Source organism: Urtica dioica, chromosome 2 (assembly GCF_054948205.1).
Source record: "Urtica dioica subsp. dioica isolate 48M chromosome 2, U.dioica_male_clone48M_v1_H2, whole genome shotgun sequence".
Lineage (NCBI taxonomy): Eukaryota > Viridiplantae > Streptophyta > Magnoliopsida > Rosales > Urticaceae > Urtica > Urtica dioica.
In genome coordinates, this window is record NC_142757.1 from 32,537,119 (window position 1) to 32,555,086 (window position 17,968).

General features: G+C 34.9%; 3 protein-coding genes across 4 annotated transcripts; all 3 read left to right on the forward strand.

The window, feature by feature from the left end:
• The first annotated feature begins 890 nt into the window (after nt 1–890).
• LOC149404417 (DHHC-type zinc finger family protein) lies at nt 891–5,370 on the forward strand. 2 transcript variants are annotated; one of them, XM_089607286.1, is made up of 7 exons: nt 891–1,294; nt 2,807–2,899; nt 2,998–3,099; nt 3,312–3,389; nt 4,159–4,257; nt 4,329–4,424; nt 4,837–5,370. In XM_089607286.1, exons 1-7 carry the CDS (start codon nt 1,022–1,024, stop codon nt 4,942–4,944), a joined length of 849 nt encoding a protein of 282 aa, XP_089463412.1. In that variant the 5' UTR covers nt 891–1,021; the 3' UTR covers nt 4,945–5,370. The 2 variants fall into 2 exon arrangements, with proteins under 2 accessions (XP_089463412.1, XP_089463413.1); XM_089607287.1 differs by having other exon boundaries at nt 2,998–3,048.
• A 1,368-nt stretch (nt 5,371–6,738) lies between these two features.
• LOC149404418 (uncharacterized) lies at nt 6,739–7,350 on the forward strand. The gene is made up of 2 exons (XM_089607519.1): nt 6,739–6,751; nt 6,866–7,350. The coding sequence occupies exons 1-2, from the start codon at nt 6,739–6,741 to the stop codon at nt 7,348–7,350; spliced, it is 498 nt and encodes a 165-aa protein (XP_089463645.1).
• A 716-nt stretch (nt 7,351–8,066) lies between these two features.
• LOC149404419 (uncharacterized) lies at nt 8,067–10,348 on the forward strand. Its single transcript, XM_089601419.1, has 3 exons — nt 8,067–8,196; nt 8,857–9,437; nt 10,026–10,348. The coding sequence occupies exons 2-3, from the start codon at nt 8,873–8,875 to the stop codon at nt 10,097–10,099; spliced, it is 639 nt and encodes a 212-aa protein (XP_089457545.1). The 5' UTR covers nt 8,067–8,196; nt 8,857–8,872; the 3' UTR covers nt 10,100–10,348.
• Nucleotides 10,349–17,968: the final 7,620 nt, after the last annotated feature.

Consider the following 17,968-nt stretch of genomic DNA (forward strand, 5'->3'; position numbering starts at 1 on the left):
GACGAAGTGCAGAAGAGTCGGGTTTATACAAAAACCTAAATTACAGGTGCGACATTGTCGCATCTGATGGCTCTTTCCGGTGCGACTAGTCGCACCTGATAAGTTATCGGCCTATCGGGTGCGACTAGTCGCATCTGATTAATATTAAAAAAATTAATTAATTTCGGAAGCCACGTCATAACTGAATGAAAAAAGAAGGGGGAGAATTGGCCCGCTTAAAATTTAAAACAATCAGGTGCGACTCTGTCGCACCTAAAAGTTTCTTTAACTATCAGGTGCGACTAGTCGCACCTGATACTCAAAATATCAACGAAATTTTTTGGACTTCTGGGTGCTAATCGGGTGCGACTAGTCGCACCCGAAAGTCATTTAGATGCGACAATTAAGTGCGACTAGTCGCACCTGATAGTCATGCTCATCATAAAACCAAATTTGTAGTAGTGTTCGTAAGAGTTTTCTGTGAAACGAAAACTCGCTATCAGTTGTCCATAATGTAATCGATAATTTAAATATTTCTCCACTTGAGCATGAGAAAACTCATTCGAAAATGGCTCTATAATTAATAGTCATTCCCGTGATAAAAAAAGAAGAAATAGAACTTAAAATCCTTATATATAAAACTAATTTCTCCTAAGAGTCGACAAGAATAGGAAAAAGAGGAAGAAAAAAAATGAGAAAATAATATATATATATCTTATGTTTTAATGAAATATTGAGTTTAACTTTTGATTTTAAACCAAAAATGTCGAGTTTATATTTAATTAAAATGAGGTGATTATATTTTTTTCAACTCTACAGTTTTTTGTTATATAATTCTGTGTAACGTTTGTATAGACAAAAGTTAAAAGTTATTATAAAAGAAAGGGTAAGTAAGGTCATTCCCCCTCGTTAACGATTCCGCAAACGACACGCCACGCCAAAGTAGAACAAAGGCGGCAGGAGTACGACACACAACCAAATTCAACAAACATTTGATATCGTCGTTTGGCGACGCCGGTGGTGGGTCGAGCGCCGTCGTCTGATGAAGCGGAAGGTGAGATTTTCGGCGCCCGTATGCGTCGTAATCTTAGCGATCGCGTACATTTACTTCACCACCGTCTTCGTGTTCATAGACAAGTGGTTCGGCCTCGTGACCTCTCCCGGGATCGTCAACGTTGTAGTTTTCTCCGCCATCGCCGCTGCCTGCGTCTTCAACTACGCCGTCTCGCTCCGCACTGATCCGGGTCGGGTTCCGGCCACGTACATGCCCGATATCGAGGATTCCGATAACCCTGTCCACGAGATCAAACGCAAGGTCCCACATTTCTCTTTTCTTGACTTGGAATTCCTTGTTACCATTTTTGAATTCTCGCCTAGTTTATTAGTGAAAAATCTTGCCTTTATTCCGTTTTTTTTTTTCTTTATTTGGTCGTTGCACATTTTGGGGGTTTTTCTTTTATGTTAATAATATATAAAATAGGTCATACTGGGAATTCAGTGACTGGAAAATTGCTTGTGCCTTTCTTTTTTGAATTTTGATTCTAGATTTTGTTCTGACTGGTTAGGCTTGGATTTAAAAAAGATGAATTGGATTAGTAAATTCTATTATAATTTGTATTGATGTTTTGGAAGGCAAATCTGAGCTGCTCGAGTACTTGAAGCTAATGGGCAGTAAAACAAGTGGCAATGCTACTTTCAGAAAGCCGATCCAAGTGTGATAAAGTCCTTTAGCGGTTGAACTCATAGTTGTTGGTTTTTGAACCCATTGAATCTTCCATTTTGCATTTTTTTCTCCTGTTCACCGTTGGGGGACGGGTAGCGACTAAATTTTCTACCTTTTTTTCAAACAATAACTACTTGGATTAATGAAAACGTGAGCCAATTTACACAAAAAAAGGTGAGACAAGAAAAGCCTAGCCCCAAGATCCAACGCTAGTCCAACACGCGAACCCATTAGGGCGAGACAGATTCGAAACACCAAACAAAAATACCATGGCCTTTACAAAGGAGAAAATAAACAGGGAAATCACCCACCCCTCATCACAAGCAATAAAAACCAGAATTTACAAACCAAAACACAGGCCTTGAATTGTCGTCAACTATCCCTTTAGAGAGAACAGGGAGTACAAAAATCGGAATCAAAGGAAGGCAAGCCCCGACCAGGATGAGCTTGAAATTTACGTTTTCTCGATCTGGTTTATTAGGATCGTCCTTAAAATCACACCAATTGGTTATTCGCCAGGTAATCCGTCTTAAAACCGTTATCATCCATAATACAGATAATTCGTACCTTCCTGGCTGTGCAAACAGAATCCTATAGAACAGACTAGGATTAAATGATCTTCTGATTTATGAATCACTATTTGTCCATTAATCCATACGCAACGTCTTTACACGGAAGATGTCTACCGGCTAGGTGCACCAAAGTAATGAAAAGAACATAATCTTAGGATTGGCGAACTTTTCATTTGTTATTCACATAGGTAGCTATATGGTACTTTGGTGTATACTCCTTTTTATTTTTTCATTTTTAATTTTTTAATCGAATTTCTTATACCTTAGATTCATGTAAAAAAAGAGCTTCTCTTGCTTGCTTACTGGGTTCGTCTTGTTATCATTAAGCTTTTCTGATGCATTATTCATGTATTGAAGTGGCTGAGCAAAATTATTATATAGTCTTTGAAGTTGGAATATGAACACATAGAATGTGGACTATTTCACAATGGTCATTATTTTGTCAATACTGGAACTAAATACCATAAATTCTGGGACCCGGAATAGGACCACCTACATTGGAAAGTCGAGTCTTGAATGTACTGTTTTTCAGGGAGGAGATTTGAGGTATTGCCAAAAGTGTTCTCACTATAAACCACCCCGCGCTCATCACTGTCGTGTGTGCCAAAGATGTGTTTTGCGAATGGTATGCATGCATTCCGTTTTAACAATGAAAAGAGCCGCTATTTTTTGTGTGGGTAAATTTGATTGTAGCTAATGTGTTTATTTGTTTCCTCTCGCAAGGATCACCATTGCATATGGATAAATAATTGTGTTGGCCATGCAAACTACAAGGTCTTCTTCGTCTTTGTTGTCTATGCTGTGATCGCTTGCATTTACTCGCTGGTAATTTATTTCCTAACATAGAGATTCTTGTCTTGAGCACTTTACATAAGTAAGAACTGTAAGGTGCAGCCTCAATCTCTTATTTTATTATAATATTTGTTAAATCTTTTTGTATCTTAGCCCGTACACGTCGATTTTTTTTGTACACACAGTCTTACTAGTTTTAGGACGTGACAACAAAATTTTATCGTCCCATTATTTTTATTTTTCAGGTTATGCTTTTGGGTAGTCTGACCGATGATCTTGAAATAGACGATGAGAAACATGAAAGCTCTTATCGGACAATATATGTAAGGGGAAATAATGAACATATCCCATCAAATTTCACTTTTTTTTTTTGTCATATTGTTTCTCAATATTAAATATGCAACCTCCCATTTCTCACGTTGATACAAATATATCACATGAACTCATTTGTTTCAAATTCCAAGCACCAAATAATTTCATAATCAAGGGACGGCGCTGCGAATAACCGAACTATTTTTTCATAAAATTATGTGGTTTGGTTATGATTTATTTTGTTTTTCTGAAGATTTTAAAAAATGGTTTTAAGTGGTGTATTTGTAATTTTGTATCAGTTTTGATAAACATAGGGCTCTATATCAAATATCGGAAAGCTCAATGACAAATAGTGAATCTTGACAAAACTAGAGGGTTATAATTCTAATTTATAGATTCCATATTTCTTAGTTTCCCAGGGTGTGTTTGGAACTTGGATAATCTGATGGGAAAAAAACGAAAATCCATTGTATTTTCCTTGAGTTTTTTTTTTTTTTTTTAATTGAGGGGAATTCGATAGAAAGAAAATTTGAGGAAAATTGTACTACTAAAATTAAGATTTCAAATAAAATTCAAGCAAATTTGCACATGTGGGGGTCATACGCAAGTCTCTCTTCTCACTATCTCCCCTCTCTTTCCTTCAAAATTTTATTGACTTCCAAATGCAATAGAGAATTTTGGTGGGTTTTTTTTTTTTGGTAAAATTTAATTTTCTTCAATCACAGCTTCATCGCAAATCATTCTAAGTAGGCACTTTGCTGACATTTATCTTATTTTCAGGTGATTTCTGGTATGTTGCTTGTTCCATTAAGCGTGGCATTGAGCATACTTTTAGGTTGGCATATCTACTTAGTTTTGCAGAACAAGACGACAATAGAGGTCAGTTGTGTGATTACCATTTTGTTATAGAAACGGGTGTATCAGCTTTTTTCCAATTTTTTTCGTCGCAGTATCATGAAGGAGTGAGAGCAATGTGGCTTGCTGAGAAAGGAGGGCAGCTCTATTCTCATCCTTACAATCTCGGTGCATATGAAAATCTGACAACGGTATTATTTTCATTTCTTATTCATTTTCTCCAGCAATGAAGACCTTTGTAGTATTTGATAACAAGTGGTGTGTCCACTTGAAGTTTGTAGTCGCTCGACTGTTTATTAGTTTTCTAGATCTAGACCCGCCTAATGAAGAATTCGTTCTGATTGCCAATCTCTGGTTCACTTGAATTTTATGATCGTAGCTGCCACATATAAAATATAAAACAACGGGAATAGTTTGTTCTCCTCGGGGTCTTTTCTGTTTATTGTTCTCTTGAGAAAACAAACTGTAGTTCCAAGTTTGTTGATACTAGTTATATGAGAGTCTTAAGTCAGAAAGCTTTCTAGAAGTGTTGTTTGTTTGGTCTCTCTTATAAATTATTATCTTATATATATATATATATATATATATATATTATTGGTGAAGGTACTGGGTCCGAGCATCTTCAGCTGGATATGCCCCACAGCCGGCCACATCGGTTCTGGGATTCGTTTCCGAACATCCTCTGAGTATTCAGCGCCTCTATCGAAATGAAGTGTTTTCTTACCTGTCAACCTCGGATGAGACTCAGTGTGCCACTGCTCTATACTGTTAACTGGGAGAGCAAAAAAACGAGAGCCATTTCTAGACTAGGAGCTGAGTTCATTCATCACTGCTAAAAACTCCAACGGATCCAACGGAGAGAATTAAAAGATTGCTTTCAAGCGATGATGTGTCAAGAGCAACATGACTGATAATGCGTAATCGGTAGATTATTTTTTTTATTTTTCATTTTTGCTTAATTTTTTTTACATCCTAAATCCTGTTAATCGTACCCTCTTGGACACACTCCCTCAAAATAGCTTGTTCCCATGTAAAAGGAAAAAAAAAAAAGGGTTCAAACTACTCAACAACCAAAATAGAGTTTGTAAACTTGTGTAACCTTGTAAAAGAAATAGAAGAAACTCCTACATCACAGTCCTTTCCTTTCTTTTCTTTGCTTTTCTTTTCTCGTAGAGAAATAGTGAACCTGTCAGTTTGGTTTAAAAAATTAAACAGGACTTCAACATACAAGTTATTTGTAGTGGGTTCTCTGATGCAGTCGTCTTTTTTGTGGTTTTTTAGATCGTCGAACTCGACATCTTCCAATATCTATATGGTAGCGTCAGTGAAGTGAAGTCAAATCATGTTTGATTTTATGTGCACACAATCTGATAGGAAACTAGAATTATTGAAGAGTTGCCAAACGAAGCAATCCTCAAAACTTAAGTGGAGATTGTGGGATCCGCAGCTACGAGAATCGAGCCAATCCCACGTGCAGAGAAATGGCCTTTGTCTGACATTCCCATAACACACTCGCTCTTCTACACGCAAACCATGTTATAAAATTATTGAAAACTTTCCATACTAATAACGTCCGAAGTTCGATTTACGGCCTTGCGTGAAATTTTACTGGTCAGCCGGATCTCCAATGTTTTTTTTATTATTTAAGATTAAACTCACTTCCCCCACGTTTTAATGTTAAAATTTTAATATTTATTATTATTTTAACACAGATTGAATAATATTGAACTAAATTTAATGTAACTCTAATAATTTAGTATCAAAATTACACCAATTATTTAAATATTATATTAATTTAATCAATTCATTATTAAAAAACATACTTTAGTTAATTCAAGTTTAATTAATTTTTTTTTTACCTTTTTAAAGCTTTATTCATAATCTAAATTATCGTCTTCGATACAACTTAAATAATTCAATAAGCTTATTTTTATAGTAAATAATTCAATTAATAATATGTAGTTTTCATTTTTTTTAAGGGTGCATTATTCATTGATGAGAATGCGTTTGTTTGGAACAATTTTTGCACCTTAAAATTTGGATAGTCAAATTGTTCTCTAAAATCAAGTTTTATTTATTGACATACACCCTAATTTATTCAAGACCACCACCACAGCAAGAAAACATATATCTACTAATTAACCTCGTTATTTGTTACACTTCCCATTAAAGCAAGTTTACAGCCTCTATAATCTCTGCATTGACATTATACTTCTGAGCAAGGTTTTAATGTACGTAATTAAGTATTAAAATGTGAGCTCTCCGTACCCAAAGCGGTGTAAGTAAGTACTAGACGTAAGCCTCAATACGATACGTTAAAAAATATTTCTCATTTTGTTTTTAATTATTCTCTATATATTGACTTAAGAGGTTTAAAATAAGAGGAAATAACGGCAAAAGTCCATTAAGTTTTAGGAAACAGCTAACATAATCCATATTCTTTATTTTGAATGGTAGAAGTCTCTAATCTTGACAATTACACATTCTGTTGGTCCCTAATGCTATATGACGTTAAATTGTTAACATAATCAACATTTAAACGTTTATTTTGTAAAATAAATAAAAAATAAATCATTAAAACATTTAAAACAATTCAAACAATAAAAAAAAAAAAAATTAGGCTCCGAATGAGGTTCTCCACGGTACAGAGCCTACGCGGAGCTAAGAGAATCCAGGCTCCGAATGAGGTTCTCGCCTCCGCAGCTCAACGACGAGCCGGAGCTCATGAGATGGATTCTGACGCCGCCGCCGAAGAAGCAAGTCAAGTTTCAGACCAATTTGGAGACGACGACGAAAAGGAAAGTCTCCAATTATTCTTCTTCGGCCGTGGCTCAGTCTGTGCTCGATTTCTCGTCTATACGGAGGAAAGAGAATCGGAGACCTCCGATGCCGACGATGATGGAGATGACTCCGTCGCCGAAGGGAGGAGTGTCGAGGGCCAAGCTGATGTCGACTTCGAAGGGGAGCAAATCCGCTGGCGCCGGATATAAGCGCCGTCCTGCGGCGGCGGCGAGGAAGAACTACGCGAGCATCGAGGACCTCAAGGGTTTCTCCATGGCCGCTGCGAATGCCATTAACTGTGGCAGAAGAACTGTTTTGGGCTCTCGAGCGCTTTGACGAGTTTTCTTTTTTGCTCAGCTGTTACGAAATTAAATGTTTGAATTGTTTTAAATGTTTTAATGATTTAGTTTTTATTTATTTTACAAAAAAAAAACGTTTTAATGTTGATTCTGTTAACAATTTAGCGTCATATAGCGTTAGGGACCAACATAATGTGTAATTGTCAAGATTAATGACTTCTACCGTTTAAAATAAAGAATAGAGATTATGTTAGCTATTTCCTAAAAATTAAGGGACTTTTGCCATCATTCCTCTTAAAATAATGAAGGAGAAGTAACATATATTGTCAAATGCATATTGTTAGAGGTCACATGTATATTATGTTTTGTGTTTATATGGTATTACTAAATCTAACAAACTCAAATTGCTATAAATATATGTGATGTATATGACCACTTCGCTTAATAGAGAAGAAAAAAAAACTTCATTATGAAATCAATATCACATACACATAATTCACTATTATTTATATATTTATACAAAAAAATATAACCTCTTTTTAATATATGCATCACCTCGCTCATTTCACAAAAAAAGAACTCCACATTATTATTAAATTACTATTATATACATAAAATTTACCATTATTTCTAAATCTACAAAGAAGATAAATTAGAAGAAAAAATATTCTAAAATAAAAAATAATGAGAATTGCTAATAAAAACTCGAATAAATTATAAAGGATAAAACATTTATAAGATGTCTATATCGAATATAATTAAATATAAAAAGGAAAAAAATATAATAGCCTAACTCTACTGATACTGACACTTGTACTATTAGAAAACCCAATCGCTCGACGTTTCCCACCGTATCGCACCGTCTCATCGTCACGACCACCAGGTGATGTTCAAACCAAACTCTTAGTATTGCTTGAATTCCCTATTTCATTGCGAAAATATATAATTGATGTGTTTTTTACTCGGAATAATTTCTGTTGTTTTTAGTTTATGTAATTTGAAATCGTTAATTCAAGTTCCGTTCTTGTCAAAGTCTAATAAAGATATACCAGGTAGAGCATTCCAGGGTCCCTGATTTTAGGGCTTAGATGATGGTTTTTGTTCGTGTATTTGGATTTTGGGGGATTTTGTCCTGGGTTTTGACTTAGGTGTTTAGGGTTGCGTTTTTCTTAGTTGAAACTGAATAAAAGTAAATGAAAAAGAAAAAAGGTCTTTATAAAAAGTCCAGAACTGCAAAGTGGTGTTCAAGCAAGGTCATTCACGTAAAAAAATTCCAGCAAGGCGTACGTTTCTGAGGGGTTTTCCGGGCGTTTTACAGTTTCTACGACTCAGTGCGTACGTTTTTATCGTTTTTTAAAACCTTGCTTCTGAGTGATAGTCTTATCCTATTATTAACTGTTTAATACTCTCATAATCCCCAAGTGTGTCACATTTAGCATTTTAATGCTGTTTAATCTTATATTTCACACTTAAATTAAGATAAGTAGTCTCTGATTAAGCGTATCACGCATCTCTTGATATGTTTTCTTTTGTATTACATCAGCCTGCGAGTCCTAAATATGTTGGGGATCATCAGGAAGAGGAAATTTCAAGCCGAGCAATTGGAGTCACCAATTCCGAAGCACAAATGCTGGGAACGACATACCGTGTCCGATGTACCAGTCTCGATTGAATGGCTCAGATTAAACGGAGAAACGAAAGGACTCGCGATCGACCATGACGACAACAATGTGTCAGAACCCGAATCGATGAAAGACAGCAACAGTTACGCCGAAGACTCTGTTTCTTCGACATCCATACTAAGCGAAGCCAAGTACGGAAAGACGACCGTGGACGGGATTAATTCCTTTTCTCATTCTTCTTCTACTTCGGACGATTCGACTGCGATGAAGGTCGTCCGTAGCGGCAAAGAAGAAGAAGATGAAGAAGAAGAAGAGACCGCAGCTACGCAAGGGTTTATCGATCTGCAAGAGCAGCTTCTAGAATTCGGGTCCCATGCAGAGTATGTGGACGGGAAGAGCATTGAGGAATGCACGGATAAGGATCTCCAAGGCTTTCTATGCGCCAAAGGAATGAACTCCGACGTTTATGTTCTCTCGTCTGGGAGATGGAGCGTCAATGAAGGTACTTCAATAACCCCACAAAATCTCATGGATCTATAGTTGTGGCTCTCAACCACAATTCTCTTTATGAATATATGAGTTTGTTGGTTTAAGCCCGGTTGATCCACCTATATTCTCATATACTTTACAATAAGTTTTACCAGTTCCATCTCAAATTCATTTGGTAACTTGACTAGTGATCTATGACCTCATATGTCTTGTTACGTCTCTTAATATTTCTACCCATGATGGTGACTCTTTGGGCTAAATGCCAATCCCGTTATTTTAGACTGGGGGAGGTTTTTATTTTTTAAAATTATTTTTTTTAATCATATTTCCCGAATACCATATAGACTGTTTTCGATGAAGTGTGATAGGTAGTAATATATATATATATATATATATATATATATATATATATATGGATAAATGAGATGATAGATATCAGCTAGGAATTGGAAACTTGAACATATATTTAAAATAAACTAGAAGAAAATAGTACAATGGCTACCTTAAGTTAAATTATTATAGCTCAACTATTCAAGTGTTAAAAATATAATCCAGCTCATGACCTCACACAATGTTTGATTTTGATGCTGTTTGTACGCAGAGGTGGAATCAGGTAGTAGGAAACCGACAATTGACCAAGAATTTGAGCAGTATTTTTCGATGCTTATGCTCTAATAAATAAGGTAATTGTTTATTTAGTATTGCAAAATGATTTCGTCACTGTAATCTGTGAGTGATCTTTGAAAATGTGTATATTCTCTGATGTATCCTTGTGTGTAAACTTATAATAAATAATTATGTGGCGACAGCACAAATACATGTCTTCGTATTAGATCTTGTTCTCACAGATGGTATGTTTGACCATGTCAATGGATGTATTAAACATGTTGGATGCTGATATTTGACTGTCTAGTTTATTGTGAATTCTTTCTTGTACTAGGGAATTTAGGGTAGTATCTTTGCTTTTCGACAAAGTCAGAGTCAAACTAGAGCTGTGTTTCAAGAAAGAAATCAAACAAACAACCGAATGTCTTAAGGAAATTCAAATCTTGAAGAGGCATAAGACTATGTGGGATGGCATAGAACAGTCAATCTCTGTCCATCGGCCATACAAACAACTCCTCTGTTACCTCACAAGTCTCGTAGACACCAAACGCCTACTAAATTGTCATAATAACAATATGTTGCTATTTATATATATTTTCAACGTGCATTATAGAAACTTAAATAAGATTTCAAACTACATTATATATGGACATCAAGAGTCCGTTTGGAACCTAGGAAATGCAAGGAAACTGAAAATCTGAAGGATAATATAAAACTTGTAGGCGAAATGCATGGAAAAATTCATATTCCTGTCTATGTTTGGGAGTAGAGGAAAATACAAGGGAAATAAAATAAGAATCCCCAGCATTTACCATTCTTGTTTTGGAGCTAAAAATATTTGACGGAAAATACAAAGGAAAATGAGCTTTTTTAGCTTAAAAAAAATAATTCTTAATTGAATTATAGGAACTAAGTATACGTTTATGTCTGTATGTATATATTAGGGAACTGGACAGATATATTAGTTGCTATATTAACTTTTCCAATAATTAACCAAAAGCATAAAACGGACACATCTATTAGTGAAAGTCAGAGAAAAGTTTGTGTAAATTAGACCAAAAGCATAAATTGTGTTCTCTCCACGTTATTTTTCCAGAAAACGTTCCAGAGAAATAAAAAAAGTAAACCCAGGGAAAACTCGACCTTCCTTTCTTGCTCGGCGATGAACAACATTCGTTCCAAATTTATTGATATATATGTCAACAAACAACACAATTTGTTTATATATACGTCAACAAATGTCCAAATGAAAACTTTGTGGATTTGTTGATATATATATTAACAAATGACACAATTTGTTGACATATGTATCAACGAACGCCACGATTTGTGACATATATACAAAACGGTACGATTGTCAACAAATGACACAATTTGTTGACATAAAAAACAAAATTTCTTAACAATTTGTAATTTAAAAAAAAATTGATGTTTAGATTATTTAAAAATAATAATAATGACGTTTTAGAGAAATTGTAGTCTTGTAAGACCTTAGCATCTTCCTTGCAATATATTTATTTATTTTCTCTGATCAAGTTCTCTCTTTTTTTTTTCTTTTTTTTTTTTTTTCTTTTGTCTCATCGGAAAATAAGACCAAGGATGAATAGAAAATATTTTAGTCTTCGTTGCTATTTATTAAAAAGAGAATAAAACCCGTTTAAAACTCAAAATCCATTCCCAAATTCGTTACTTCACCAAACTGTTGGATATGGCCTTGAATCAATCCATTCCCTAGACCGTTAATGCCCTTGGTGGCTTAATGATGATAAGGTACCTTTGATGTTAAAAAAAAGGTTATTTATCATGGCTAGACTTAGAATTATATATAAAACTTGTTCTATTCTAGCAAAAAAAAAAAAAAAAAAAAAAGAAGAAGAAGAAGAAGAAGAAGAGAAAACTTAACCTTTGAACGTCCCACCCGCTTGCATTTTCAATGTCCTTTTAACTTCCCACAAACAAATCAATGCCTATACAGACAGTGCCGGCTCAAGGGGAGGGCAAGTGGGGCAATTGCCCAAGGCCCCTCTCCCAAATAAGGCCCAATTATTTTTTTAATAAATATATTAATACATCTAAAATTATTATATAAATTTAATTTATAGTTATAATTTACTAAATTAATTAATTTGTGATTATAATTTTATTAAATTTGTATTAATATGTAGTATTAATTTACAGTTATTAATAATTCAAATATTTTGTATTTATTAATAATTTATATGATAATAAAATTATTTTTTAAAAAAAAATTGGGGCCCCTTAAATGAGTTTTTGTCCAAGGCCCTGGATATTGTCGAGCCGGCTCTGTATACAGAGACAAACTATATAATGTGCCCATAATAAAATGTCTATAGAATGCCCAAACGTACAGACATTTTGTTGAAAAATCATAAAATTTAATAACTCTTATACTCGTATCTTCTAATCTTATGCCGATATCATATAAAACAACTCAAATCAATCAATAAAAAACAAACAATCGACAATGGATTAATATATGTAGAAGGTTTTCGACGAATCATTCTGGCATAACAGAAAATTTAAGAAATACAGTTTTGCAGATAGTGACCAGGATATCTCAAGAAACCCTGGAGCATAATGCAAGGCATCTTAGCAAACAAAATTACACTAAAAATAAGCCAACAACATGCGTAACCACACTTACACAATCGAGTAAATGTGATCAGATCATATAGATATCTCTTCAACACAACAAAAATTATTGGAAGGATCTAGGAGATCCACCAAAGCACAAAAGCCAAGATCTATAAGAAAATGGATTCATATTTGAAGAGTGCATACACACATGGATAAGCTCACACTAACCCGTCAATTTGGGATCTGATACGAGATTTTCCTAGGGAGGTCTTGGGAAGGAATTGGAATGTAGTCATATATATATTTATACATTAGAAAATGTTCTTCATTCATTCAAAGGTTGTACCTCCGAGACAGAGAAATAGGAAGAAAGCGAAGATTTTACATAGTTTTGATTGAAATCAATCTTATTAACTTTCTAGTGTATTAAGATAAAAAAAAAGAGAAGATTAAAGCTATATCACAAACTGGTTACACCCCTTTTTTTTTTTTTTTTTTTTTCAAAAGAAGTGAAAATTTGAAAAGAAAAAAAAAAGTACAAAAACAACATCATTACATTGTTCTCAATTAAACTCATATGCACTATTTCAAAAAACCTAAAAAAACATTAATATTTGTTCTCTGCTAATCGTGTAATATTTTCACATTTATGTGATGTTGAAATTGATCTAGGGGTAAGAAAAAGTTTAACGCTTCGAGCAAGCGGCGGAATATAAAAATTTTCTTTAAAACAAGTAAAACGATTTCACTAACCTAGACAAAGAGAAAGTACATATAAATTAAAACTATTATGGGCATAAATGTTTAATAACCTTTTTAGAAGCTTGAACGTTGAGAATCCTTTCGAAGGTTGAAACGTTCGTCTCCCCTCGCAACACGTCTCTCTTCTTTCCTCGGCAGCTCGAGCAACCACGGAAGTTTCTATCACATAAATCACTTGAGAAAGAAAGGAATTAGTGTGTTGGCACTTTTAAACACGACGACTCAAGAACAAGTCTTAGAGTCGAAGAGCTAAAACACTAGGTCAAATGTGGACCTAGGTGCCAAAACAAAAACGAAAAGAACTAGAGAGAGAAAGAGAGGAAGTCGGCCAATAGGTTCTAGAGAGAGAAGCACTCAATCTCTAAAACTTTGGAATGAATGAAATGAGAAGAATAAGGCCCCTATTTATAGGAGAGGCTTTACCTTCAATAAGGTAGTTTCCTCTTCTATAGAATATCACATATTCATGAGCCAAATCCTTATTTCCCATTCTCATTTTGGGCGTGTAAGCCTTGGCTTCTAGAAGCAAATTTATTTCCTATTTTGCTTGCCTTGGCCGCCCATGTCCTTTCCTCCTAGAGGAAATTTGTTTCCTCTTTTTCTTTTGGCAAGTATCTTCATACATTAATGCACAAAATAAACTCTCTTTCACACTATGGCATGAACGAAATTCAGCCTCCTTTTCCTAGGGTTGGACGTGCAAGGCTTCTAGAATGGGTTTCTAGATTTTTTTTCACTTGTTCATGATAACATAAGAATTTTCAAGTAAAATTCCATGAAATGAAATTAATCCTCAAGGCCCAATAAACTCTTCATGGCCGAGTGTTTTAAGTTTCATTTGTCATCATATGACAATGTCAAAAAATTTATTGACATTCATTTCGTCCTATGTCTAAAAAGACAAAAATACCCTTTAGACAATTTTCGTAAAACTTGTCTAGTTCTTGTTTTGACTTAGCTTCTAGTTTAACTATTCCTACTCGATATGATTTGTGACAGTGACCTCATGGATCCAAATGAACAAAGCTTGAGCTAAAAACTTGGACTCAAAAGTTCACAAACCTTTTCCAAGTTTAGCTTAATGTCAACTGACTCCACTAAAGAGTTGACACTGAAAATCTCTCGGTTCAAATGGATTTATTTTCTACTCAAGAATTCAACCTAGTTGCAATGAGTGGATCCACTGAATATTATCTATGTTTACCCTTCATGAATATCATCAGCTAGTCGGGATTTACAAAATTATCATTTTACCCTTCTAGCTGTTATTTCCTCAACTCCTTTGTCGCTTATGAATAAGTTAGAAACCATGTATTGACGAGGAGCTAACAAGTCACATTGTTTCATCCAAAAGAGTCAAGACTCAATTTGGACACTGGCAAGTTCATTTATTAACATTCCAAGGAACAAAGCATGAGGTGATATACATTGCATTTCAGCAATCTTGTACATGAATTCCATATCTATGAGAACTTCACAAAGTTACTCATGACATCTTCACAACTTAGTACTTCACCAATAGGTCTTGTTCAGATCACATAGTGAGTCTGAACTCTGACTTTCTCAAATGAGAATACGTAAGCGAAATGGCATGTCTTATTTCAAGATTAAGGTAAGCACGATGCAATTCATACGTAGTGACTTCGAGACATAAGAGGTTAAATGTGTTAGGAATTCTTGCCCACGAGAAGATACTTATGTAAATTCTCGTTGAAATTATTAATAAAATAAAATTTGACATTTATTATTTATTTGAATTGAAAGCGTTATTTCTTATTTATTGAGATTTATTAAACATTCATTATTCCATAGCCTCCATATCTAACTGAGTCACGTGCTGGGCACCTGAGTTCGGGCGGTGTGCTAAAATATGGTCGATGACTCATATACGCCTGGAAAACTATATCTAAAGTCATATATGTGGAACACATAGGTGAAGGCTGATCACTATGTGGGAGCATTCTACAGTTGTGGTAAGTGTACGACTTGGACAGGTCTTGGTGCATATGTGTCATTTAAGGACCATTACGACACAATAACCGAGGCCACTATGATGGTCACAGTGAGACTTGATCTAAATCCTGAAGTGATCATGGACACTGGGTTATGTTACTGAGCTCTTTGACTCATTCGCTAAAAGGCTATTCATGATAATCACAGCTTATGTATTGGGAGTCTTCTCAGAGCATAATTCGAGTGGGAAATGATTTACAGATACGGAATCCAGCCTTCCTGAAAGAAGGTTAATGTTCTCTTACCTAAGGGTTGATTCCAGAACCGATAGATTGCGCGCACTTTCGAAGTAAGTAACGTTCGAAAGAATCTTTCGCTAGGGAAGTAACAATGCTTAGGGCTGATATGTATCAAGGGAAGTATAACGGAATAAATTGACTTCTCTCGATACGGGTTGAACCTGGAGGATCTTGATCACGAACTGACTATATCAGTGGACACTCGTCCCGATGAGTAAATATAATTCTAGTATAAATGAGAGTTCAGTCTTGGCTTACAAAGTGGAGTATTTGACCAAGATTAGACGAATCGATGAAAAAGGGAAAGGACTATTTCGTCTTTTTCATCGGATTTGTTAAGTTTCTATTACTAGGTCCATAGTCCCCAATATTTTCTCTTTAGTTGTTTAAATAAAGGAGAGAGAATAATATAAGATATTGTCCTATATTCTCTCATTATTTAAAGGAAAGTATTTAGGAGAATATATGAGAATATATTTAAAGGGAAATAATATATTCTCCTTTATTATCTCGCTAAATAAAATATTCTCTATTTAAATAGAGAATAATATCCCATAGATATTGATCTGATGGATGAGAGAAAAAGTAGGATTCACTTGTTGAGATCCAATGGCCTAGATTTAATCCACTAGTGTGAAATAATAAAAGGAAATAAAATATTCTGGAAGATTCCATGAATGTCTCCTTTTACTACTATAAATAGGGGTTCATGAGAAGACAAAAATAAGCAATTAATTTGAGAAAAATTCGTGCATCCTAGCCTTCCTTGGCCATGCACTTCTGCTTCTCTTCCCCTCGGAAATTCGTTTCTATTCTTAGCAAAATAAGAGCGAGATCTTGAAACACCTAGCTTCGTGATCTAGTGAGATAAAGACTGTGCCCACACATCTTTCTTATTCGTCCAAGAGATTACGTTTCGGAGGGACAAAGGTGTCATCCTCGAGTCCTTCATCAAGACGACGCAAGGAGTACGCGATTGGTTTAGGAGCTTTCTGTTGCTGGATCGAAAATCAATGTAAGTATTCGTTTACTCTTATATCGGTTGCTTGACATATATGCTCTCGTATAATTTTAATTAACGTAAATCTAGATCTTGTCATATAATCAATGAATTAATTAGCTCATGATTAGCGTAATTAATTACTTTTCCGTATTAATATAGTTATATGGGGGAATCATCCCCAACAAGTGGTATCAGAGCTAGTCGATTTACTTAGTTAATTGATTCGTTCATGTGATTAAATTTAATATGGTTTGAATGAATTTATATTTTGATATGAAGTTCATGCAATTCAATATATGATTATGTGAATTGTGATTTGTGGTTGATCGTAGAATTTTTGATTCTCGGTTTTCTAGTTTTTTTTGTACACCCGAAATTCAAAGGGTATAGGATTTTTTGTAAATCTTTTATTATTATTATTGTTGTAATCCGATGGTGCGACGTTCTTGATCACGACGATCGGCGAGAGACGGACATACAACGAAGAAGCATGACGGACGAAGAAAGCCTCCACGACTACGTCACAAGAAAACTTGTCACAAAATTTTGTGACAAGTCTCGGCCGTCCTCTTCGTGCCGGGCCGCGCCCTCGTGGCGGCGGCGGTCCGGTGCAGCCTCAAGTCTAATCTTGACCTAGGTCAAGATTAGAGGATTCGTTCGAGCCTCAGCCCGGAAACCCTAGTGGGCCCACGGGCCCACTCATTAAAATTAAAAAAAAATTAGAAAAATTAAATAATTTGATATTGATTTATTTTTCTAAAGGACATAAGAATGGGCCCAATTGAATCCATGGGCCAATATGATTGGGCTCATCTTGATTTACTTTATCGAATCAAATAGGAAACGATCAACACAAATCAAACCATGCTTGCTATGCTTGTTTATTTAATTGCTTTGCCATGCTTGTATGCTATAACTTAGATCATGTATCGTATGTTAATGGTTGGCATGAGCTTTCATTCATTAAAATTGTCTAATTGGATTAGGATAGTTAATTAATGAATGAGTTGAACGGATCGGAGTGCTTTGTTACCAAGCCGATAAGAGGCTAAGCTGAGAAGGTACTTAAGAAGACTTTGTGTCTCACCTTCTCTGCTGGGAGCTTTTCCGTGAAGGAATACTATTAGGATAATCAAGACTAGAATGTCACAAAATTTCTAACCACTAAGCTATATCGAAAATTATTGTTTTTAAGGGTAGCTTAGAATCACTCGAGCTTTTAATGTGATTTAGTAAACACGAGTGTATCACCTAGATTAAAGTTAATGCTAGGAAATTAAAATACTAAAAGTATATTGAGTATTAGGCCTCCAACATTGACAC

Excerpts from the sequence above, each read along its gene's own strand:
- LOC149404417 (XM_089607286.1), top strand. The coding sequence starts at position 1,022 with ATGAAGCGGAAGGTGAGATTTTCGGCGCCCGTATGCGTCGTAATCTTA. Across the intron at positions 3,100-3,311 it reads TCGCTTGCATTTACTCGCTG|GTTATGCTTTTGGGTAGTCT; the intron begins GTAATTTATTTC and ends TTTATTTTTCAG. Across the intron at positions 4,258-4,328 it reads AGAACAAGACGACAATAGAG|TATCATGAAGGAGTGAGAGC; the intron begins GTCAGTTGTGTG and ends TTTTCGTCGCAG.
- LOC149404419 (XM_089601419.1), top strand. The coding sequence starts at position 8,873 with ATGTTGGGGATCATCAGGAAGAGGAAATTTCAAGCCGAGCAATTGGAG. Across the intron at positions 9,438-10,025 it reads GAGATGGAGCGTCAATGAAG|AGGTGGAATCAGGTAGTAGG; the intron begins GTACTTCAATAA and ends GTTTGTACGCAG.